The sequence below is a fragment of the Ochotona curzoniae genome, unplaced genomic scaffold, assembly GCF_017591425.1.
Source record: "Ochotona curzoniae isolate NIBS_2020 unplaced genomic scaffold, NIBS_Ocur_1.0 contig_908, whole genome shotgun sequence".
NCBI lineage: Eukaryota > Metazoa > Chordata > Mammalia > Lagomorpha > Ochotonidae > Ochotona > Ochotona curzoniae.
In genome coordinates, this window is record NW_024466607.1 from 2004337 (window position 1) to 2027385 (window position 23049).

Sequence of the window (23049 nt, forward strand, 5' to 3'; positions counted from 1 at the left end):
CTTCCCTGTGACCACAAAAGGCAAGTGCTGTGACTAACACACTCCGTTTACTCTTACCCAGCTGCCGCCAGCTCCGGAGCCCGAGAATGCCACAGAGGTGCGTTGCCCACCTATATTTGTGGTGCCAGCAAATATGGGTGCTCCTAGTCTAAGCTGTGCTGGTGGAGTGTCTGCCGTGTTGTGACCGAGTGTCTGTGCCGTGGGTAGAGGTGTTGGAGGGAGGTCTCCAGGCCGGCTGGCGGCTGAGGGTGGCACAGTGGCGGAGGGAACAGGTCGTCGTGGTGGGACCCCTCACACAGACCCCTCCCACCGTCACACAGCGTCAGCGGGCAGCGCTGGAAGACCCGAGGATCCGTAGTTTCAGACAGAGCTGCCAGGGAGCCTGTAGTCCCGCGCTCCTTCTGTCATGTCGTAGCCTTGCCTCCGCTAAGACAGCTTGCCAGCGGAGGGGCTGGAATTGACTCCACGGGTGTCGCTCAGGAGCTGTTGGGGGAGGCATCTTTCCAGATAATCCAAGTTGGCTTCCAAAAGCTGCTCTCAAATCGTAGCAGTGTGCGCTAGAGTGAAATGCGCTTTATTTCGAAGGAGTCTGTTGACAGTCTCAGATGAAGCACAAATGATGGGCGTGGGTGTTCTCAAGTGACGCGCCTGCCTGCGGCGTTCTCGCCAGCGCCCTGCATGGTTCGTGTGTTGGCTGCCGTGGGTGGGGCGGTGTCTCCTGCAAGTCTGCATAGCTGTGTCCTGTGCATGTGTGTGCAGACGCATGCATGAAGCCTGCAGGACTGCACGGATGTCTTGCATCATAACACCCCAGGGGCTGATGGAACAGAGTGTCACCAAGAACTCCCTGTGCGTCATCCTTGGAGAACACTGTGTGTGTGTCTGCTGTGAACCACCGGGGCCACGGCGGGGGGCAGGGAGGGCTCCCCTGGGAAGCCGAGTCCCAGGTCTCGCCCAGAAGCCCTGGGGAGAAACAGGCCTGCCCTCCCGTGCGGGGTTCTCGGCCATGTTCGGGCTCTCGGCGCGTTTGAGCTGTGACTGCTGCTGTAGATGGTAGTGTCTCCTCACTGCCGGCCTTAAAATGGAATCTCTGCACACAGCAGGAGCTTGAACCCAGCCCACCCCCGAGGCACCTGGAAGACCATACAAGGGTACGTAGTGATAGCGGGCAGTCCCGAGCCCCCGCCCCATGATTGGAGCCAGCTCGCTGTGGTGGCAGTGGTGTTCAGACATTAGTTACCACAGGACCGTTCACGGCCGTTTCTGCAAGCGACGCCAACAGGTGATGCTGTCGGGTTTGCACCTGCTCGGAGTGCTGTGCCCGGGCCTGGTTACCGTTCCTGCCCTCTCTGCTCTGGGGGTGGCGTGCTGGTTCGTTGATGTCCACGAGTTCACGTTCTGTGATGATTGATGATCATTAAAGATGGTTTATCGTAGTCCAAAAAGCATGGTTTAAAAGTTCATGATCGTTCTGCTGAACCATGAGAGCCACCTCTGTGCTCACACCTCCTTACCAGTTTCTCCTTTTACACACTTGGGTGTGTGTACCTGCAAGCGTGGCTGCGTATTCCATCTCGTCGGGATTGTGTGTGTTCACAGTTTTCATACCCCGTGTCTGTCATTTCAGTTCTTTAAATCCTGTCTGGACGTTTTTAAAGAAAAGGTCTTGGAAAGTTCACCCGTTTCTCTTTCTGCTTGGAGGTCCCCACGTTCGCACGTGGCTTGTAGCTTCTTCCTCCAACAAGGAAGTGAGTGAGTCGTGCCTCTTACTGGATTCCGCAGAGGGGAATTCCTTGTGCCGAGGACACGCGTGCAATTTCGGGGACAACGGACGCTTGCTCTGGGGCGAGCCAGGTGGTCCTCCCCTTGCAGCGTCCTCCGTCGCTGCCTGGCCACCTTGCATGCGTGTGTTTTTTTATTCATGCTTGATCCCCAAGAAGTGCTCTGGATCTTGGGAGTGGCCAGCAAAGGCCCTGGGCTGCCTCTCCCTGCCTGGGGGACTGACTGTTCCTCCAGGGCTGCCTAAATAGGTAAGGGTTGCAGTTAGGAACCGTGGAGGTGTGGGGCGTGCTGGCCCTCGCTGGGCCCGGTGTTGGGAGCACTGGGACTGTCCCAGGTGCAGCTCTCAGCCCAGCAGAGCCAGGAGGGAGAGTGTTAACTGTCGGTTACCTTGCAGTCTGAAGTGGCTCAGGACTGTTCTCGCAGACAGCAGGGAAGGGTAATGGTGTGCAGGTCACCCTGTGACCTCCGAGTGGTGGCAGTGCCCGTGGTGCCTTGCTCAGCCCCAGGCAGGGTCGCTTACACGTGAGTCCTTGCACAGTAGTCGCCTGGAGCAGCGCTGGCAGAGTGGCAGCCTCTCTCCCTGCCCAGGCCCTGCCCCGCCCTCATCCCCGTTGCGACCACATGCCCAGGGCAGGTGACACTTCGGCCATTGCTGGCCTTCCGTGGGACGTGTGGCTCGCTGGAGCTGTCTGCCCTGGGGTGGTGTGGAGAGAGTGTTGCTGCCTGGGACGGGAGCTAAAGGGAGGCTGCAGCTGGTCTCCTGTGGCCTTCCCCATGCCAGGTGCCTCGCCGGGCACAGGGGGCGGCTGAGTGCTGCTAGACTGACAGCAAAACCCGCAGGAAGACTCTCCCCTGACTGCGGCTTTTCCCAAATTAGACCCCTGGCTCAGAAGAACAGAATTTTCCCTCAGCCTAAGTTTTCACACTAGGGATTTGCATAACTTTTAATAATCCTCACCCATTTCTCTTTCTTTCCCCTCTTAGGAAAAATTCTCATTCCTTATTCTAAAAAAAATAATCAGTTTGATAAAACAGAAAGTCCCACTTGCTTCTCCTTGTTTTTTTTTTTTCTCCTCTTTCCATTAGAATTTTATGGAGAGATCATGAGCTGAATATATGCCAGAAAGCATGTGATTAAGAGGGGAAAAGTTTGTGGGACCGTGTGTTTTCTCTTCCCTACTGAGTGCATTTCACGACACTGTTACTCGGGGTAGGGAGTGTGCCACTGGATGCTTCTGTTGCCATGGCAACAGCTGGCAGGAAGAGGCAGGGTGCTGGGGCGCAGGTGTGTCCCAGGCATCCCTGCAGCAGCCCGCGCTGTCGGGCTGACCTGACCGTGGCTTCGCTGTTGTGCCTGGGCGCCCTGGAGCGGTGAGACACAGTCCATCTGGCTGTCTCGGGCATTAGGGGTGTGAGTGGGTAGATGAACTCTCCTACTATTCAAATAATTTTTTTTAATGGATATCTAAGTCAAGAAGAAAGGGAAGTCCCATGTAGTGGATCCTACTCATCATGAAGGTGACTTGCTTTGCCTACTCCCGTTTTCCTCCCAGGCCTTCTTGAATGTTACTTTTTCCAGCTTGCATTTCTCTTGGGAAATGGGCCTTGAATTGCCCAGGTTGCCCAAGGCTGCCAAGCCCTGGCCTGCTGGCTTCATTCCAGTGCCCAAGACTGGAACCGGGCTACCTCCCCAGCTCCTCACCCCCTGTTGGCAAGCAATTTGTTCAAACAGTACCTGAATCCTTAGGAGTAGCTTTCTTATTGGAAACACTCTTAGAGTTTCCGTCTGGGGCAGGGGCACGTGGAGCTGGCGAGCGGGTGGGCACAGTGAGGGTTAGGGCTGAACTGCCACTGAGACGTGTGCTTGCCAGTGTGCTCGAGGTAGGGAAATGGGGATTGTTCCTTTCCTGTCTGCTCCTTCAGGACTTCCGCACCTGTGCGTGCCCTGCACCCCTCCCGGTGTGTATCTCCCCGTCAGTAGCGGCCCTGGAGTCACTGGCCGTCAGCATGAGTTACGGAGAGAAGCCTGGCGTCATAGCCTGTGGGACTACTTAGTTTTCAGGAACCGAGTGAGCGTTTCTGGCCCCCCTGAAGCACCCCTCCCCCTCTGTTGCACAGTGGGGCTCCTGCATGTCTCTGACCACAGGGGTTTCCAACCACTGCTGCTTGTTCTAGAGGAGCAGGCCCAGAGTGGCCCCCAGACTTGCACATGGGGTGGTGGCCGTGAGGCTCTGGTTGTTAGCGCCCCATCCCATGGCTGACTGACATCTGGCCACTGTGGCCTGGCATTGGAGACCAGATCGGTGTTTTAGGGTTACAGAAAGAATTCCTGCATCCCCTGCCCAGGATTCATTTGCTGTCAACCTTGACGAAATGTTTATTAGGACATTGGGATCCGTGCTGCGAGAGTGGGCGACCTCCCGTTCGCCAGCCAGGCTCTGTGCCAGCAGGTCACCTGTGCTCCCACTGGTGCACCCTGCAGACGCCCGTCACGTCCTCCGTGACACTCACAGGCCTCTGCTGCCTCTGGCTTCCCCTGCGTTGTTGTCCCTTTGTGTTTGTTAGGGTTCCTCCGACTGTCCCTCTCCCATCTTCTAGGGACCGTGGGAGCAGGGACCGTGTGGAGGATGCCGTTTTCACGTTCTTCCGTGCGAGCTCGCCTGGGGCACATTCAGTTTCCCTACATTTTATCAGTTTACCCCAAAGAGAGTTTTGTTGGTGGTGGTTGCCCTTCTAAATTTCTTCTTTCCCTCCTCATTACTGTGTGTGAGAGTTCTTGAGATATTTCACATTCAGGATTGCTCTGTGTGTGTCTGTAACATCTGGTTTCCTGAGAAAATACTGACGTTCACGTCACAGCTTTCACATGCTTTTCATACATTTTTTTCACCAAGTGAAACTGGGCCAATTTTAACTGAGTACCGTGTGTGTGAGTGTGTGTGTGCGTGTGTGTGTGTGTGAGTGTGTGTGTTTGAGTATTATTTGCTCAGTTATGAATTGTTCAGAAGCTGATTTCAGTATCCTTTTTGGATTAAGGGTGAGGCACTCCGGCAAATTTTGGTCAACCGTTACTATGGAAACGTCAGAGCTTCGGGAAGAAGAGAGAGCCTGACCAGCTTTGGCAACGGCCCACTGTCACCAGGAACCCCCAGCAAGCCTGGGGGAGGAGGTAAGCGACGTGATGTGCTGATGGGCATCCTGTGGGCACCCTGCGTGTCACTACACAGGTGAGGCATCTGACTGCGCTCTGCCATCTGGTGATGCCCACGTGTTCTTCCCTGCAGTCAGATGTTGGCCAATCGCTCTGCCCTGTTCCCAGGCTGGACCCTGGCAGTCATGGGAGAGTGATTCAGGGAACTTGGTTTCCCTGCACATTTTCCTGTGGTCACTGGGAGTCACATCTTCCCATGATAGGCGGAGGCCGTTGGCGGCCCTGGTGGGCAGAGCTGCCGTCTATTACACCTTTGCTGAGTGCCAGGGGTTTTCCCGAGCCCTCTGAATGCCTCATCTCCTCTCTACCAAGTTATTCATTGTGTAGTTACTATCTTTACCCCAGCTTAGCAGGGGAGGTGGCAGCTCATTAGAATCTGAGCTGTAATTGACACCTGTGTGTCCCACTCTTGGGCCTGTGTTTTTTGTGCCCCTAAACTCTTATAGGTGTTGACCAAAAACATCCCTGTACAGGAGTACTTAAAAGCACATGCTTACAGCTGTTTGGGAGGAAGTTGGGAAAACCCTGTGCTGAGCAGTGGGTCTCGCCTGCCTGGGCTGGAGCGGAGCCAGGAGCCCGCACTTACTGAGGGGCTGTGCATCCGACTGGCAGGTTCTGTGCACACCATCTGGTTCTTAGTGCACACATCTGAGCAGCTTCTCCGACTGTGGCTGGGGTTTCTGGCCAGGTGCAGCCCTGACGTGGGTCCTCAGGCGTCCAGAGACAGGAACTTGCTTCTTGAGATCCAGAAATCCCCGCTTCGCTCTCAGGGACAAGTTCCTCCCACACAGCTCACAGCAGTTTCCCTTCTGTGTAGCTAGTTCTTCTGGCACAGGGGTGAGGCATGGCGGGGCAGGGAGGGGCGTCCACTGCAGACTGCGGCTCAAGAAGCTGAGGCCAGAGGGTCCAGGAGTCCTCACCAGGGGCTGCAGCCAGGGACAGCCCACTGATCAGAGGTGGTGGGGAAGGGACTTCTGTGGAGACAGAGCCCGGGGCAGTTTTCTGCTTGAGAAGTTGACAGCCCTGTTGCCACTCGTGTGCATGTGTGAGTGACCATGTCAGTTACTGCTGGCAGCTACGCCACACTGGTTCTCCAGGTGCAGCAGGACCCGGGCTGCTTAACGGCTAGCTCTTCCCGGGAGTGTTGGTCCCACCTAAAGCTGTCGGAGGACCGAGCCCTCATTTGGTCCTTCCCCATGTCCATTGCCTGCTAAGCTCTGAGTAAATACATGTGCAGTGACTGAGTGAACAGACACGGGCTGAGAGAGGCCAACCCTGGAGTCGGGTCAGTGTGCTAGAAAGAAGGGTGACCTGCCTGCTGGGAGCTGTTTCCTGGGGATGTCCCAAGGACGCCTACGTTTGGTTTGGGGTCTTGAACTCAGACCGACGCAGTGGTCGTGTGTTGTGGGGCATCTTGGCTGGCTGGTGGAGTCACCCCCTGGCCATGCACAGTGCTCCCTTCTCTGCTCCCTGTCCCTCTGTATTCCTGAGGAGTGCTTCCCCTTGCCTCCAGGTCACTAGGAGGGCTCAAATGGGTGATGCACCCAGCGTCCCGAGTGTCACTGTGTAGTGCTGCTGGACTACAGCAGCGGAGCTATCTGCTCTGATTGCCTCATGCCGTGTGATGTGTGCTTCCAGGAGGAGGCTCCGGATCCAGCTCCGTGAGCAGGGGTGACATGAGCCTGGCCGAGGTCCAGTGTCACCTCGACAAGGAGGGGGCCTCCAATCTGGTGATCGACCTCATCATGAATGCATCCAGCGACCGGGTCTTCCATGAGAGTATTCTCCTGGCCATCGCCCTCCTGGAAGGCGGCAATACCACCATCCAGGTAGGAGGGCGTCCTGCCCAGCGTGGGTGTACTGTCGGGGGAGCCTCTGTCGTGAGTGGTCAAAGGATTGGGCACAGGATGGCTCATTCTGACAGCACAGGCTCCTGGGGTTCTGTTCTAAAAAGAATGGGCTGCCAGCTGCCCTGCGGAGAGCATCCGGTTGAGGTTCAGACTTGGTTCCGAAAGGTGAGTGGCGCCTGGACATGGAGAACCTGCTGAGGTTTGCTCAGAAAACCGGCCCCGCGTGCTCGGCCTGCTGGGTTCTCTGTGAACACTCATTGGATGGGTGAGAACTTGGACTTTGTTTTCAGTTTTTGACCTAAGATTGTGAGGGAGTGTTGTCGCAGTGTGGGTTGACTGTGCTGTGTAGAAGGTTTGATTTTCAATTCTAGCAGCTTTGTCTGCTAGAAGTCTTGGTAGGAATACCTGTGTGTTAGTGCTGTTCCTTTTCATGGAAATGGCACAGAAGGTGCTCCCCCGCCCCTTCCTCTGCTGGCCCTTGGGATGAGGGTCCCCTGGGCACACTTGTGCACACACACGTACATAAGCATGCATTTAGTGGAAGTTTTGTTGAGATACTCACATACCAGAACATTCTCCCCTGAGAGTGGAATTGACATGCTGTTTTCAGGGCTTTGGATTGAACTTCGGAGTCCGGGTTGGTGAGATCTGGACTCGAGTGTGGATTGGAAGGGATGCGTCTCATCTCGGCCAGGGCAGTGGCGAAGCGGGTACATTCACACTAGGTCTCAGCCTCCATTCCCACGCCAGCCCCAGCGCCCCCTTCTCCCTCAGAGCCATTAGCCCTTACACACATGGCACCAGGTGGGCATGTAAAGTGAGATGTGTGGTGTTGCTGTGTGTGACCTGAGAGTGAAGGGTCCAGGGGGCCACCCTCCCGCTGGGTTCTGGGGTTCTGGGATCACTTGCTGGATGGAAGCCGAGCGCCCTGAGGTCCCGTGACTGACGCTGGCCTGGGGCTTGAGGCCGATGCTTCCGGAGCTTGTGCTAACGTCACGGGTGTGGAAGACGTTGGCCACGCACTGGGTTTCTCATCGGTCAGTGTGTTCAGTTTGGCTGGCTGTGACCATTCATTCTGTGATTAGCACCCTCCTGTGCCTTCATGTCGTGCTGTCGATAGTGGATGTTAAGGACTTTTTTTTCCTTGCTTTGGCCACATTAAAAGTTGGAAAGCCTTCTTCATTTCCTCCTTCCCCTGTGATTCTCAAAGCCATCCCAATCTGGAAAATTCCTGAATGCGAGCAGCACAGACTCGAGTGTCGGAGGACACGGAGGTGTTGCAGGTGTGCCGCTGAGTGCTGAAGTTAGCGGGGAGTCTTAGAGCTAGCCAAGGAGTACCAGCCTGCCAAAAGGAGCTGTGGTCTGAGAGGCAGAGGCGGGGCCAGAGCTGGGTCTAAGGGCTGGGCTGCGCTGGCACAAGAGAAGGCTGGAGTGCAAAGCCAGCAGTCACATTGGCAGACACGATGAGCCATGCACAGGAGAGGTGGAGGGGTCAGGGAGGCGTTGGGTGCTGGTGCCGAGTACCACGACTCTGCTGGTAAGGGACGGATGAGTCGAGGAAGGCCAGGTGTGGAGTGGGCCAGCAGCGACTTAAAAGGGGATTAGCAGGCAGCAGATAGAGGGATGCTCAAGTTTGGAGACAGACTGTCCAGTCCATGGACCACTGGGAATAAAAGCCAGGATTCCTGCTGAATGAGCAAAAAACAGCTGCTCTGGCCCCCAAAGTGAGAGTGGTGACCCCGTGAGATGGTGGGTGTGCCGGTCGACTGACCCCCGTGAAGTTCGTCCTGTAGTATATTGTTTTTTGTTAAATGTGCATGGTGCAGCCAAGTTTTCAGAAGTTGGCTAGCAGTTTTTTAGCAGAGAGCGTGTCCTGATGGAAGCTCCTGTGTGGGCCAAGACTGCTTCTGCGAGAGGCCCCGGGAGCTGGCACTGCAAACCTAGCCGTGGCACAGCCCAGTGCAAACCAAAACACGGAGACAAGCCGAGCCTGTGGGGCCTCGTGGGGACACAGAGGGACAGGGTGTCCCCTGTGAGCTGCCGTGGCTGCCTGCCTGGACCCATGGACGCCTTGGTGTCAGTAAATACTGGCTGAGACAGCCCTGGCTGATGGGTAGGCACTGGACAGGTCAGGAACTCTGCTTGGCAGGGCCGAGGCGGGGTCTGAAGGCTATGCAGGGTTTTGGCAAGGTGGCCAGAGACAGGTGGTCCTGAAACTTGTTAATGACATACAGCACAGCGGGGTGGGTGCTGGGGTGCACAGTCCTCCCCATGCTGGCCCCACTCCGGCCAGGTCACGCAATGGGAGCTCCTACCTGGCCTCCACATGGAACACCATGCTGGAAGGAGCCGTGAGCACCCCAGCTGTGGGTCACCGAGTGTCGTGGCCTTGAGGACATCTATCTGGCCCCTTCCCCATCCTGTGACTCACTGCCCCACAGGCAGCCCGGGGTTCCCAGAAGATTCTTCCAGCCTGGGGTAACTTGAGGAGGGCCACCTTGGCTGAGAGCTGCTGACAGAGGGCTGTGTCCAGGCCCAGGAAGGAACAGGACCCTGGGGCCTGCAGCAAGAGCCGTGTGGCTCTTGCTGTTCAGAGCCCCTTCCAAGGAGGCGATGACCTGCAGGGGGCAGTGGGGAAGGTATGAAGTGACTGTTGGTGACACCAGTGTACCTGGCCTGCTGTTGGGCGCCCATCACGATGTGCCTCCCTGGCCTTTCCCATTTGGCTGGCACAGGGCTCAGGAAGGGGGGCTGTCAGGGCAAGTGGAGCAGAGGGCAGCAGCCAGTCAGCACAGTTCCAGGACCTCATGCTACCTGTCCGTTCAGCGCTCAGCCTCGCAGCCATTCCTGTGGGCACTGGAGCTGTTTCCCAGGGGCGAGGGATGAGGGTTTCAGTGCTGGGCTTCTGTCCTGCCTCTCACAGGCCACCCACAAAGGCTTCCTGCCCCTGGGAGCTGACTGAAACACGGTCAGCAGGCCTGGCACACTGCAGCAGTGGTCAGGCAGTTGCCCTCAGGAGGTCTTCCAGGCCTCTCCACTCCCCATTCCCTGTTGCTCAGGCTTCTTCTGGTCACAGGCTGGGCTTTGGGGCTGGCGTCGCCGACCCAGGAAGTAGAGGCTTCCTGTCCTGTCACAACAGGTCTCTGGCCCCGATCAGCTGGTCAGAGCCAGTCAGGAGCCCAGGGGCAATGGGTGTGTGCAGGACAGTAGGGACTGTCGGGCACCTCTGGGGACTGGCCCCCACCCTCCAGCATGCGAGGCTGTACCGGCATTGCCCCCGGGGTGGTACAGAGCTGCAGAGGAGGGCCGCTGTAGCCCTGCGGTCCCGTCCTGGGGGAGAGAGGGGGAGGGGGAGCATCAATGCCATCTCCAGGCTGGGGCCACTGGAAGCTCCCAGACCTTGCAGGTGATTCATGGGGTCCTGAGGCGGTGACATTCAGGCCCTTGACCCTGGAAGCCTGGGTGCACCACAGCAGCCCTGAAGTGCCTGGGAACTGAGCTGAGCCTTGGCCCAGCCCGACACGCTGGGTCCTTGGGTAGGACGAGCTCAAGACTCCTTCCAGTGCCTTCTGTCCAGGCCCTGCTTCCCCTGGTAACGGGAACTGCTGAGCCCTCCTCCCATCCCACTCTCCCGCCTGCTCAGCCCTGCCACACCCACTGCTCCTGGGTCACAGCCCTGCTCAGAGCCCCCCTTGCCAGGCCCTGGGACGGGCTTATCTGGCAGCTCGTCGCCCGCCCTGCTTCCCACGTCAAATGCTGCACAGCAAGTGGAGGACCACGGAGCCAGCACTTGGTTGCGAGTGCATGGCACACGTGGCTCTTGATGTTTGCCCTAAGGCACCTGCCAGTTTGTGTCCCTTCTTCCTAAGGTGCTGCCACCAGCTCCAGGGTCCCTGGCTGAGAGGAGAACCAGGGGCGTGGACCGACTGCTCCCAGCTGCACAGGCATGGGCACCACAACGTGGCACGGCTGCCGACACACCCAGAGCGTTTTCCGCCCTGCATGTCTGCAGCTCCGCAGGCTGAGGCAGAGAGGAGGGGAGCGGACAGGGACCCGCTAGGCCTGAGGCCTGTGCTCAGACATCCCCAGAGCCAGTGTGGGACACTAAACTTCCTGCTCCTCCCGTTTGAGCTGTGGAGAGAGCACTCGAGGTAGCCACCTCTGACCCCAGCCGGCTGGGAAGGGTGAGGAAGGCCGGCGTGGGTGGGAGACCGGCCTTGGTGCCAGGGCCGCCACCCTGGGGAGGAGGGGAGTCGATGACGTCAATGGGTGTTTTTCCTGGCAGGGAAGTGAGAAGTGAGTCATTCGAAGTGGCGTTTTCTAACCTCAGATCACATCCACTGGGAAGGAACGGCGGGCAGTCTGGCTGGGGAGCAGCTGCCCTGTGTGACCAGCGGCTGGGTGTCCCAGATGAGGAAGACAGCTCGTGGGCAGGGCCCCAGCATGGAGGGGGGCACCTCTTTGGAGGCTGGAACCTGCTTCAAGAGTCAATGGCGTGAAGTGGCATGAAGATTGGGGGTCTACAGAGACCCCTTTGGAGGGACCCCACGGTGGAAGGGAGCTTGTCCTGTGGGTATACACCCACACCCTCTTTGCCTGCCCACCTGCCTCCTGTCACCTTGACATTGTCACGACAGCTTTGGACTCCACGGCATCAAAGAAACACAGCCACTTCAATGGGGAGCTGCAGAATGGGGGCAGTGCATGGTCATCCATGGTCGCCCCCTTCCTGCCCCCCAGCCTCTGGGTGGGGCCTACAGGTGGTTCTAGGAAGGGCAGCACCTGGCTCACGCAGAGCCCAAACTAGGGTGGGTCTCGTCTTGCAAAGTTGTGATGTGCCCACTGCTTAAAGCCCACCCACACCTTTTCAGGTGTTTGATGTCAGGTGTCCCCTGTGGACAGTTGGTGTGGTCCTGGCTGGTCAGCGATGCTCTGTATTTCCTGTCATTCCAGGATTACAGAGCCCCAGGGTTGGGAGTCCTTCCGCAGTGACATCAGTGTCAGTGTGCTGGGCTCCACTCCGCTTCCTGTCCACTTTCCTGCCAGGGCCACCGTGGGAGGGGAGGCAGCCGTGATGGTTCAGGAAGTTGGGTGTCTGCCACCCGTGTGGGAGAACCTGGCTTCCGGCTTTGGTCTAGGCTAGCCCTGGCTGCTGCGCATGCGAGCCTTCTCCGAGATAAAAATAAAAAAGTTTTAAATGCTCACAAATAAAAGATAGCATTAGTTGTTAAAACAGAAGAGTTCAAAATAAAGGGCTCTTGGCCAAGGGCATTGTGTGCCCGCCCTGCTTTGAGTGCCTCTGTGGTGCCTCTGAGCAGCCCAGCCCGTTCCCAGAAGGCTGCACTTGGGTCGTTGTGGGTAATTGGTCTAGGTCTGGGTCTTGAGGTGGAGATGGTCCTGTCCTCGTGATGTGGACACTGAACTCAGCGTTCGTGGAAGCGCAGTCAGCCTGGCTGGCCAGTGGGCCTGGGAGCACGCGTGTGTCCTGGCTGTTGCTGATACTGCAGCTGGAGAGTGGGAGCACTCGAGGATCCCTCGGGATGAGCCTGCAGGAGGAGATGGGGATCTGCAAGAGGCGAGTGCTCCACTGCTGCTCTCCCACCTGACCGGTAAGCCGGCCTTCTCTTCCATGAGGAGGTGGCGTTAGGCACCCCTTGGTCTGCAGCGAGCCGAGACAGCCCAGGACCGTGTCAGAGATGGGTGCTGTTTCTCTGAGCCTGTGCGGGTGCCATGTTTCTACATTTGTGTTTCCTCATTTGGGTCAAGCGTGAGGTCAGTGCCCCCATCCTTCCAGCTTACAGACCTCAGAGCCAGGCCACCCCTTGCTGGCCACCACCCTGGCTCCGGATCTTCTGTCTGTGACCCACCATGTTCAGAGCTGGTCGAGCACAGTTTGCCATGTTTGTAAATAAAGTTTTATTGGAACACAGCCTTGGCATGACTGCTAACGCCCACAATGTTGGTCTCTGACTTCCTGGGCACCCAATGTCTGGAACAAGTGTGGCTTCTCTATTCTGGATTCCTCACACCCTAGTGATGTAAGAACAGGCGTGGGGTGAGTATTCAGGTGAGCACGGGCCCAGGTCCGAGGTACTTCCCAGCTCTTGAGTCAGTGAATGAAGGCGGAGAGAAGAGAGGCTTTCTCCCTGTTCTGGTGGGCTGGCCGGCAGGCTTGTCCATGCCCTGGTGGGCTGGCCAGCAGGCTAGTCCATGCCCTGGTGGGCTGGCAGGCTGCTTGGCAGGCTAATCTGTGCCCTGGTGGGCTGACTGGCTGGCTCTTCTCTGTCCTGGTAGGCTGGCTAGCGGGCTTGCCCATGCCAGGCTTCCCTTGCTGTCTGCAGCCTCCCCCACCTTCCCTGTGGCAGTGTTGCACCACCCTGTTTGGAAGGCAGGGCAGGGCAGGGCATTCCTCTGGGAATTGTATGTGTGGCTCTGAGTCTGGCTACCTGGGAGTTCAGGCATTGGGTCCCAAGCCTCCCCTGCAGTTTTGACGGAGAGCGCCACATTCCTTGGTTAGTCACTTCCTCGTGGCGCAGTGCCGGCCTGTCCTGTGCCTGCAGTGAAGGCTGGAGCAGGTGCAGGGAGCCTGGTGTGTGCACACTGGCCCATGGGGTGTTTCACCTGCTTGACTTCTCCCTGGGGCTTCCCAGGAACCGCCTTCCCTCTTATGGTATCCCTTGCTCCTGTTGACACTGGAGGCCCCCACACTGCAGCTCCGGCCTCCGCTCTGTGGACTCGGCCCGTCTGCTCCGAATTGCTGTGGCTGCAGACACACCGTCCACACCATTTGTACCTGGTCCTCTTTTTTGTCTCAGTGGGGTCACCATGGCAGGCCGGCATGCACAGCTGCAGGCCCGAAGTTGTGCGCCTCTTTGTCTGAATCTCATTGAGAACTCATCCTGTGCTGCACAGTGGTAGTTTAGCAGCGGGGTCTGTGGCACTCGGTCGGTCGGGTCATGGCCTGTGGAGGCAGCAGCAAGCCCATGTGGTCACCTGGCATCCCCACTCCCTCCCCATGCTCTCCATCCTGCACCTGAACCTCTAGGCGTGTGCTTGGTCCAGGAGCCCTTGCTTGCATGTGAAGGACAGTTCCCCTTGCTCCTGAAGACGGGCAGGTGCCTGATGCCCCTGGGGAACTGGGGTTAGCCGTGAGACCCAGAAGCACGCAGACCACATGTGTCTGCACCTGGGCGCCCTGGAGAGGCCTGGTGTGTGCTACATCAGGCTCCCACGCCCTCCCCAGGGTCCCGTGGAGCTCCCCGTGCTGCTGAATGCCCATGGTAGCCCAGGAGTGGCATTCTTCTTGCCTCTTTGTCTTAGTTCTTTGGGAGCAGGGGTGTTGGTGAAGGCTTCTCACGCGTGGTGTTCCAGGCGTGAGTGGGCAGCGGTGGTGACACTGTCCAGCCTGTCGTCTCCCTGAGGGAGCTGGGCCTTTGCCACGTGTTCCTCATCCCACTGACTCCAGCGTGGAACTCCTCCCAGACACCCCCACCTACCGTTGCTCCTGGGCACCTGGCTGTGCCAGTCCTCTGAGGGACCCCATGGGCCCAGCGTGTGGGCAGCAGGAGGATGTGGTCGTGGTGATGGGCACCTTCTTTAGGGCTGGGAAGGACTACATGTTGCCCGTTGGGCGGCATATCCTGGCCCACATCTCATCTCCCTCGTGGGAACTCTGGACAGTAGGAGTCCCACAGCCTGGGTGTGCAGGGATGGAGGCAGGACCAGTGGGCTTCGCCTGGCCTGGGCTGCCCTGCAGGGTTGTCCTGGAGGTGGACAGGGCTCAGCTGGGATCTCACTGTTGGCATGGTTCTGGCTTGGCTACACCGCCTCAGGCCTTTCTGGAAGCCATCCCGAGGGGTGGGGCAGCCGGGAGGCCCTGCGCTGGGTCGTCGTGAGCCCCTCTACTATTCGCAGCAAGCGGCTACGTGTGTGTGTTGTATGCCTGCCTTCTGTTTACAAGAGGAAGTATCTCGTTTAATTTTATTTTCACACCAGAAGCTCAAGTGTGAAGAGAACATGGTGTTTTAGCACTCCCTCGGTTATCAGCTGCCGCGCGGGGGCTGTGTATTGTCACATACAGTTTTCCCAGTGTGTTTCTGCATTTGTCACCAGGCAACGTTGCCGCTTGGGCACATGGAGCCGAACCCGGGCCTGCCAGACCCTCAGTGTGAGGACCACAGAGCGAGGGCACAGGAGAACAGCCCCCGGCTGGTGGGCCGGGGGACAGGCTCCTGGCCTCAGCACGTGACCCCTGGCCAGGACTGGGCAGGAAGTGCAGCCTGCCCGTCCTCCCCTGCTGGGAGCCTTCCTCCCGGGTGAGGTGGGGCTGCACAGAGTCACGCAGGAGTGTCGCCAGGCCCGCGGTGCATGCCTGCCGTGGTCGTTTGGGACACTGTCTACCCACTTCAGATGATGCAATAGCCAGTTGCCGCTGGATACCTGGTTTCTTGTTGTGTTTGACCCCCACTGGTCCAGCTAAGGAAGGAAGTCCCAGGGCCAGAGTAGCAGGTGCTGCGACCCCGGCTCTCATCATCCCGATGCTGCTCAGGCAGCTCACTGTGACAACTCCGGGGCTGAGGACTCCATGGAGAGTCTGAACGCTCCCCTGCAGCCTGTCTCACTAACAGGGATGTTCGTGCCCGGAACCCCTGCCGGCAAGGCTTGAGCGCACCTGCTTAGGTTCAGAGGAAGCTGTCTGAGTCCCATGTGTGGGATCCTGACAGGTTTCTGGAAGTATTTCCATGACAACAGTGTTTCAAAAGCCTGTGTTTGGTGGCCCCCGACAGGTTAGGCAAGGAGTTGGCGTCAGCCGGGGTGCCAGGAGCACAGCTGATAAACAGACTCTCCTGGGGTGAGGACCCCTGCTGACTGGCTCTGCCCTGTCCCCACAGGTACTGTGGGTCTGGGCCTGGGCTCCGTGTCATCAGGAGACCCTCCGCTCCTGCTCGGGCGACTGTCCCTGCTGATTAAGGAACACAAGGACGGCAGTTGGAGCCTGGGGCGGGATCTTGTGGTGGCAGGGAGCTTTATTTGTCCATGTTCTTAGTTGCCAGAACAGCCTCTGTCGCTTAGAATACCCGACGAGTCTTGTACACAGTCCTTGGCGCTTGAATGTTACGCTCACTCCTTCGTTTTCATCAGGAAATGTTGGGAAAGGAGGCCCCAGGATCACTGACATGATGATGATTATTATTTTTTAAATAGGTATTTGATTTTTTGCCTCCGCACTTGAGGAGGCCTGGCCCCGAGGGCTCCTGCCCGGGCCATGCTGGACCATCTCTGTCCTGTGTACACGCCGAGATGACCCCTGGCCGGTCCAGGTCCTCCCCACAGGCCGCGGCGGAGTGCAGAGCGCCAGGGTCCAGAGCGCCAGGGTCGGCCACAGAGTGTTTGGGAAGCAGGGGCGTCAACAGAGACGTTATGTAACTTCTATTTATAACCTCTGCGCGCTGGCGGGCTGTGCTGGGCGGGAGCCTGGCAGGGGTGCAGGGGCTCCCAGCTCCACTCACCTTCCCAGCCACGGGGACCGCCTGCCTTAGCAGGTGGGGAAGGATGCAGCTCTGGTGGGTGGCCGGTGGGTGGGCTCAGCCATTGCCATGGTGTGTGATTCCACAGGGAGCCCACTTCCCCTTCTAACTCCTTCCTCTCCACCCTTTCTTTCTCTTTTCTTTTTCTTTCTTCTTTTTTTTAAACCCATAAGCTTCCCTGGTTTTCTGGCCCACACGCAGGTCCTGGAGCTGTCTCTGGAAACTGGGCATTTTCCTGTCTGTCCCAGGAGCTCCTGTGGTGTGTGGTGCCCTCTGTCCACTGTCACTTCTCCCGCCAGTCCCTCCATGACAGGGGCCATTCGCTGAGCCGCCTCCAGGTTCCAGGCCATGGGTCTTCCCTTTTCCCCAGGAGAGCAGGAGTGCCTGTGTCCCACACTGCGAGCTTGCATAACACCTGTGACCTGGAGGCCGCATGTTGACGTTACTCAGCTTTCACCTTAGCAACAAGCAGGTGCTCCCCGCTGGGAGGCTGGCTGGCTGCCTGCGTCCAGCCATGCTGCTGGTGACCATAGGTGATGGGAGGCTCGCGAGGTCTCCTGGAGCTGTCCCTCGCTTCCCACCCAGCCAGAGGTGCTGAACATGGGGCTGCTCAGAAGAGGGAGTCCCAGAAAGACAGGCTTTACAGTTTGTACAAAAGCCAAACCCATCTTTGCTTGGGCCGGTGCTTGTGCCAGCCCAGCAGCCCCCAGTCTGATGTGGGGCTCAGGGGCCAGCTGGCCATTGTGACAGCTTCTGTGAGACACATCCACTCCACGAGTCCCAGAGCCCAGGCCCGGGTGCTCAGCTTCTCCCGTCTGAGTAATGGAGAGACTTGCCCATTACAGATCTTCAGGCCCTGCAGGAGATGCCCACACTGGGCTGCTGCCTGGGGCCTTGGGGGCAGCCCAGGCTCATGTCATGGCAGCTCCTGTGTGCCCCCTCACCCCTGCTGTGCCAACAAGCTCCCCACCGCATGGTCCCCCCTTCCTTGGAGCCCAGAGCTGGTCCTTATCGCTGGTGCTCATCGCTGGGTCACCGAGGCTCTGCTGTTGCTGGCTGCTGTCTGTGGTGCCTCCCTGCCACCCAGGCCCACGGACAGCATAGCCTGAGGCAGGCGGCAGTACAGTGTGGGAGGGACACAGGTCATGACACCAAGTGATAACAGGAGGTCTTTGCACTGTCCAGGCCAGCAGGGGTGAGGGTCCACATGTGTGGGCTCAGTCTGGTGGGCCTGGGAGAGGTGACTGTGTGTCCTCAGCCACTGCCACGCGTGTTCCCTGTGGGCAGAGCATGTGAGAACAGGGATCTGGCTGCTGAGCACCTGTGGCTGCGTTGTCACTGCTGTGTACTGTGGGAGTTCTCGGCCGTGCGTTCTCTGGGTCCCTGCCTGTTGTCTCGTGGGGTTCGCAGTGGTGACTGGGCACACTGTGGCCACCAGGAGGAGTAGATGGCCTGCAGGAAGGGTGGCTGGGCTAGTGGGGCTTTGCTGGGGGAACCTCCGTGAGCCATCCCTGCAGGCGCCTCTGGACTGGGCTGTTGGGGGACAGGGGAGGTCAGGTCAGGCTGGGGAGGGGAGGGAGGCAGAGGGAACTGCTTGTCTGTGGTAATTTGCCTGTCATCAGGAGGAGCCGGGTCAGGTGAACCCAGGGACCCTGCCAGCCCCTAGTCACTGCTTCTAAAGGGCAGCAGGTTGGCTGGCCGAGCCCTGGCTTGGGTCGCACCATGATCACCCGTGGTGCTTCCAGGAGCCGCGTGTAATTTCATCTGCCTGTCTCCATGCACCTGGCGTCTGTGGCCCCCTGGATGTCACCTGAGCAGCCTGCACGGGGCAGTAAGGCCCGCGGGGCCGGGACACAGACATCCCAAAGCACACCCACCGGGAGACAGCCTCGGGCTGTGGCTGGGCTGTGTCGAGTGAAGCAGACAGACTGGGATGGCTGCAGGGAACAGGGGTCCCTGTCAGGAGGTGCCCGCTGCGGTGGGTATCATGCTGCTTAGGAGCTGTATCCTGGTACTTGGGCAAGCCCTTGTCTGGATTTGATGGGCTTGTCACAGGTGTGCCACTTGTTTCACAGATGTCACTGAAGAGCAGTGTGTGGACTATCACCTGTGCCACCTTCTCTGCCCAGCCGGCTCTCGCATACTTCCCCTCATTTCCAGGAGGGAGCCAAGGCTGTGGGGATCACTCCCAAGAAGGCTGCCTGTTGCAAATCTCTGGCGGCAGCCATAGTTGACCAGTGTTGAGTCGCTCAGTGTTGAGTGTGTGGGGCACACAGTGGAAGCACCTCAAGTGTGGCTCTCAGAGCCCAGCTCCCCCACAGGTCAGTGCCCTGGACTGGGGCAGTGACACTGGCCCAGAGCACTGGTCCCACCTGAGGCTTGGTGTCTGAGTGCCCTGTAGCATGCTTCTTCTGGGGTCTTGTGACCTAGCCTGGAGCAGCAGGGACGGGCCTCCCAGTGCTCCTGGCCACAGACCCCGCAGCCCGACTGTACACTGCACCACCACCAGGACTCACGGGCTTCCTGGGAGCCACACAGAGCTGACTGGTCATAGTGGCCCTGGAGGACGCCCTCAGTGCCTGTTACAGCTTCGGCAGGGAGTCAGTGTCCTCCCAGACACCTGACCACACTCGGCTTGGCTTCAGAGGGACTTGGTGCTCATTCCTTGTTCGATTCACTGTCAAGATAGAGAGAGATCTTCCTCTACTGGCTCACTTCCCAAGTACCCACGACAGTTGGGGCTACTCCAGGCTGATGCCAGGAGCCAAGAATTCAGTGTGACCCTCCTACACAGGTGGCAGGGGCCCAAGCACTGAGCTGTCACTGCTGCCTTCCAGGGTGTGTGTGAACCAGGGAGCTGGCGTTGGAGCCTTGTCCTGCCGTGTGGCAAGTGGGCATCCCCAGCCCTGTGGTGAATTGTTGTGGACATTTTTGTTGACTGGAGGAGCCGCCAAAACAGCTTGTTACTCTCATGGCAGGTCGCTGAGCAGATCTGACCACAGTCTCCGTTCTCATTGGCTGAGTGTCACTGTTGTACCTTCCTTTATTTTTGGGGGCTGCGCCCCTCTCTTGAGTCTCCTCAGGCTTTCTGTTTGCAAAAGACCCGGGCTAGACCTGGGCGGCTGTCAGCTAGGTTCCCTGCTGAACCCAGCACTGTCTTCACGCAGTCCCCAGAGAAGGCATCCACGGACGGCTTCCCCCAGCATCATGGCACTGCACGAGGCTGAGGCTTTATTAAGTGCTGGTTCCAGGGGTACAAGGGCAGGAAAGGAGGATTTAGGGGAGCAAGTTGGCCTTGCCCATCTCTGAGAAGTGTGGGACCCCCTAACAAGTGTCCTGAGGGTCTGCCATTTGGCCTTGACCCTGGCGCTCAGATCCTTGCCCACATCCAGCAGACGAGCTGATGTCTCCTGCCCTGCATCCCCACCCCAGGTGGGGCCTGATGGAGGTAGGTTCCAGTGGAGATCAGGTGACAGCGTGTGCCAGGGAGCGGTAAAATCTGAGTGCCCATTTGGGGAAGTAACGGCCCTTTCTCAGGAAATCGAGACTGGCGGAAGATCACGGGCAGTCTCTGCCGGGTGACCTCAGAGGATCTGACGCCTCCTGAATTCTACCCCAGGGCGTACTGGACTTTGAGAAGGAGGAGCCAAATATTTATCTCCATGGCAACAGAAATCCAGCGGGCCCCTGGAGCTTGTGAAATTCCAGTCGGCTGCTTGGTTAGCTTCCTGTGCTGTGATGGCTCCCGCTCAGTCTACAGGCCACCTTGACCCACCAAGACCAACTGGGGCAGATTCTTGGCACATCAGTCTCTGGGCATCACGTGGCACCACAGCCATGGTTAGTCCACCTGTCTGATCCCCGTGGGAAGGGGCTTGTGCTGTTAGATCCCAGTAGCAACCCTGCACTTCTGTGGGAACCAACATGCTTTGTTCACATGGGTTGCAGACAGGCAGGCCCAGGGCACAGTTGAGGCTGAGGAAGGCACGTGGGGTCACATGCCTGCCTGGAGAGGCACCAGGATGAGCTGCGGGCTCCTCAAGGTCCATGCCCCAGGGTGCGTGCTAATCGGGTCACGTGTGTTTTATTACCTAATCCGTGCTGCTCCATGTTTGAATTGCGATTCTTATCGCTGGTTTCTAGGAAAGGGCCGCCAATCTAGAGTCGCCGCTGAACAGCAAGGCTTTGTAGAACAGTTTATATGCGGAAGCCCAGGCAGGCCTTCACGGGGCATGAGGAGTTTTTTGGGGAGTCCCCGCTGGCAAGCGTGGGAGGCTGGGACCTTCACGGGTGCACCTGACACTTGGGCCTTGCACTGTGGGAGTTGCCTGGGGATGAGGAGGCGCTTCTACAAAAGGGGGTAGGCGGGCTGAGGTGTTCCCAAGGCACAGTGGGTGAGAGCGAGGCGTCCGTGCCTGGCGCCACCTCTGCTCACCTGGCTGAGAGCTTGGAAGGTAGTTTCATCTTCCGGAGCCTCAGCTTCCTCATCAGTGAAATTGGCTGAAGTCATGGCCACATCGTGGGACAGCTGTGAGAGCTGAGTCACTGAGGCCCAGCACCTGCAGGTGTGGGGCTGCTGACCCTGTAAGTGACCCACAGAGTCCCTGGCCCGGAAAGCAGCAGGTGCTTGGACTGGTTCATCTGAGGTGGAGGCGGAGACGCTGGGGCCAGCACCCTGATCTCTAGCACCCCAAGCCTCCCAAGTCGCAGCCCTCACCCTCTCCCTGCCAAGCCTCCAGGAGGTGTTGGCTGCCTGCCCAGTAGCTGGCCTGGCCTGGAGCAGATTTGCTGCAGACAAACGACCAGGTGCAGGGGCCATGGTAGGCTGTGCAGGTCAGGGCTACGCCTTAGGAGGTGGTTAGGAGGCCCTGGGCACCTGCGTTCCCCTGGGGCTCTGGTAGCCTGTGCTCTCTGCCAGGGCCCTTGCTAAATGCAGGTGCTAAGTGCAGGTTCCTCCCATGACAGTGGCCTGGCACTTGTGCCGGAGCGCTAGGGCCCTCGGGGCCTTTGGATGGCAGGAGTGCTGTTCCCTGTTGACTTGCAGCCAAGTGGAAGCCTTGTAACCCCTGGTTCATTGACCCAAACCCCTCCCACCCCCTCTAACTGGGGCTGTGCCCTCCAGCACCTAGTAAAAGCCCCTGGCCTGCCTGCCCCAGGTTGGGTGGGTGGCAGCCAGGCTCAGGAAGCTGTGTGCTCTCTGCAGCGTGGATGGAGTGTGCTTTGAGGGGAGGAGGTGAGGCGGTGACAGGGAGTGTCAGCCTGGTCCTTTGCAGAGCTGCCGTGCCCGCCCACATGGTCACGTCTGCCAGCCACGGCCAGCCTGGGCATTCCCCGTCTGCGCAGTGTGTTGGGGGGCGGGATTTGAAGCAGATAATTTCCGGCACTGGAGCTCTCCTGGCTGCTTCCCTGTCCTGCCAGCTGTTGATCCAGGATGGATTTGCTGGTGGGGAGAAAGCCAGGCTCCGTGCTACAGCCGAGCTTGCAGACACCCAACTTTGGAGGCATGGCTTAGAGCTGCGGGAGGTTTCTGCCACATCTACTGACACTCCATGGTGACCCAGGGACCTGGTGCAAGTCGGGCAGTGTGGCTCCCTGCAGGCTGGCCTGAGCATGGCCCACAACTCTAGCAGGTGGCTCTGGTCTCCTCCCCCGGGGTGGGGTTGAGGTGTTGCCTGGCAGTCTAGGTAGAAAATTTGGTCAGTGCACTTTGGCAGCTGTGGGTCACGTGCTTCCTCTCCACTCACCCCATTATGCTGTTTCTCATATTTGAGCAGTTCCCTGGATTTATTTGGGGGATTGTGCTGATCGGGAATCCATTAAGAGGAGCCGTAAGGGTTGACATGTAGCCATTCTTTGGCCATTCACACGGCGCTTCTGTCTGCTGGGCCCCCTTGACAGGGGCAGCCATAACCAGACAGGGAGGAGCCTGCCTTCCCAGGGCTGCGCTCTGCCTGGCCCAGATGACCAGCAGGTGAGCTAGAGGCAGCACTGGCATGCTGGGCACATATGAATGAGCAGTTCACCTGGAAACAACTCTAGGCATGGCCTTCCTAAGTGATGGCCACGCAATGAGCCCCAGGACTGCAGCCGGCCTTTGTGCGGGAAGCATCGAGAACACCACGGGGAGAAGCGGGCAGTGGCATGAGTGTTGGCTACTAGGTAAGGCAGGGAGCATGTTGAGAACTGTGACACCGATTCCCCGAGCCTCCGGTTTGATTAGCAGGGCCTGCAGTGTTTCACACTGAATATCCTCAGCTCTGACAGATGGCGCAAGAGCTGATGAGGGGTCAGTGGGCAAGTAGGTTGGTGAGTGGAAGAAAAGCAGGAGCAGCAGGGAACCTTCGAGACTTCAGTGAGGTTCAAGAGTGGGAGTCTGAGGACTCACTGACACCCGGGGTGATAAGGCTCAGTATGGGGGAGATAGTCCTGGTGTTGGGTGTGACTGGAGGGCAAGGGGTGGATCCAGGAAGCACTGGTGGGGAGGTGCGTGAATTCCCATGTTTTAAGAGACTACCTGGTAAAGGGGGATTGGGCCCAAGAGGGATGGCCATGACCAAGCGAGGCAGGTGGACACCAGAGCAGGTGTTTATGCAGCCCGGGGGCCTGGCTGGGGGGGCAGGGCAGGAACTGAGTCTGCTGAGTGAGGCAGTGCAGTGTGTGGCTGAGAGTGTGAGTTGAG

The 23049-nt window shown here is 58.5% G+C and overlaps 1 protein-coding gene across 2 annotated transcripts in view; it reads left to right on the plus strand.

The window, feature by feature from the left end:
* Positions 1–23049, plus strand: part of ITPR1 (inositol 1,4,5-trisphosphate receptor type 1) — a 215994-nt gene that overhangs the window by 147530 nt on the left and 45415 nt on the right. The window contains exons 41-44 of one of the 2 annotated variants that reach the window (XM_040995101.1): positions 62–97; positions 1101–1151; positions 4819–4951; positions 6632–6822. In XM_040995101.1, the coding sequence (XP_040851035.1) occupies positions 62–97; positions 1101–1151; positions 4819–4951; positions 6632–6822 (411 nt within the window). The remainder of the gene's footprint in view (positions 1–61; positions 98–1100; positions 1152–4818; positions 4952–6631; positions 6823–23049) is intronic. The other variant, XM_040995102.1, reaches the window with a different exon arrangement.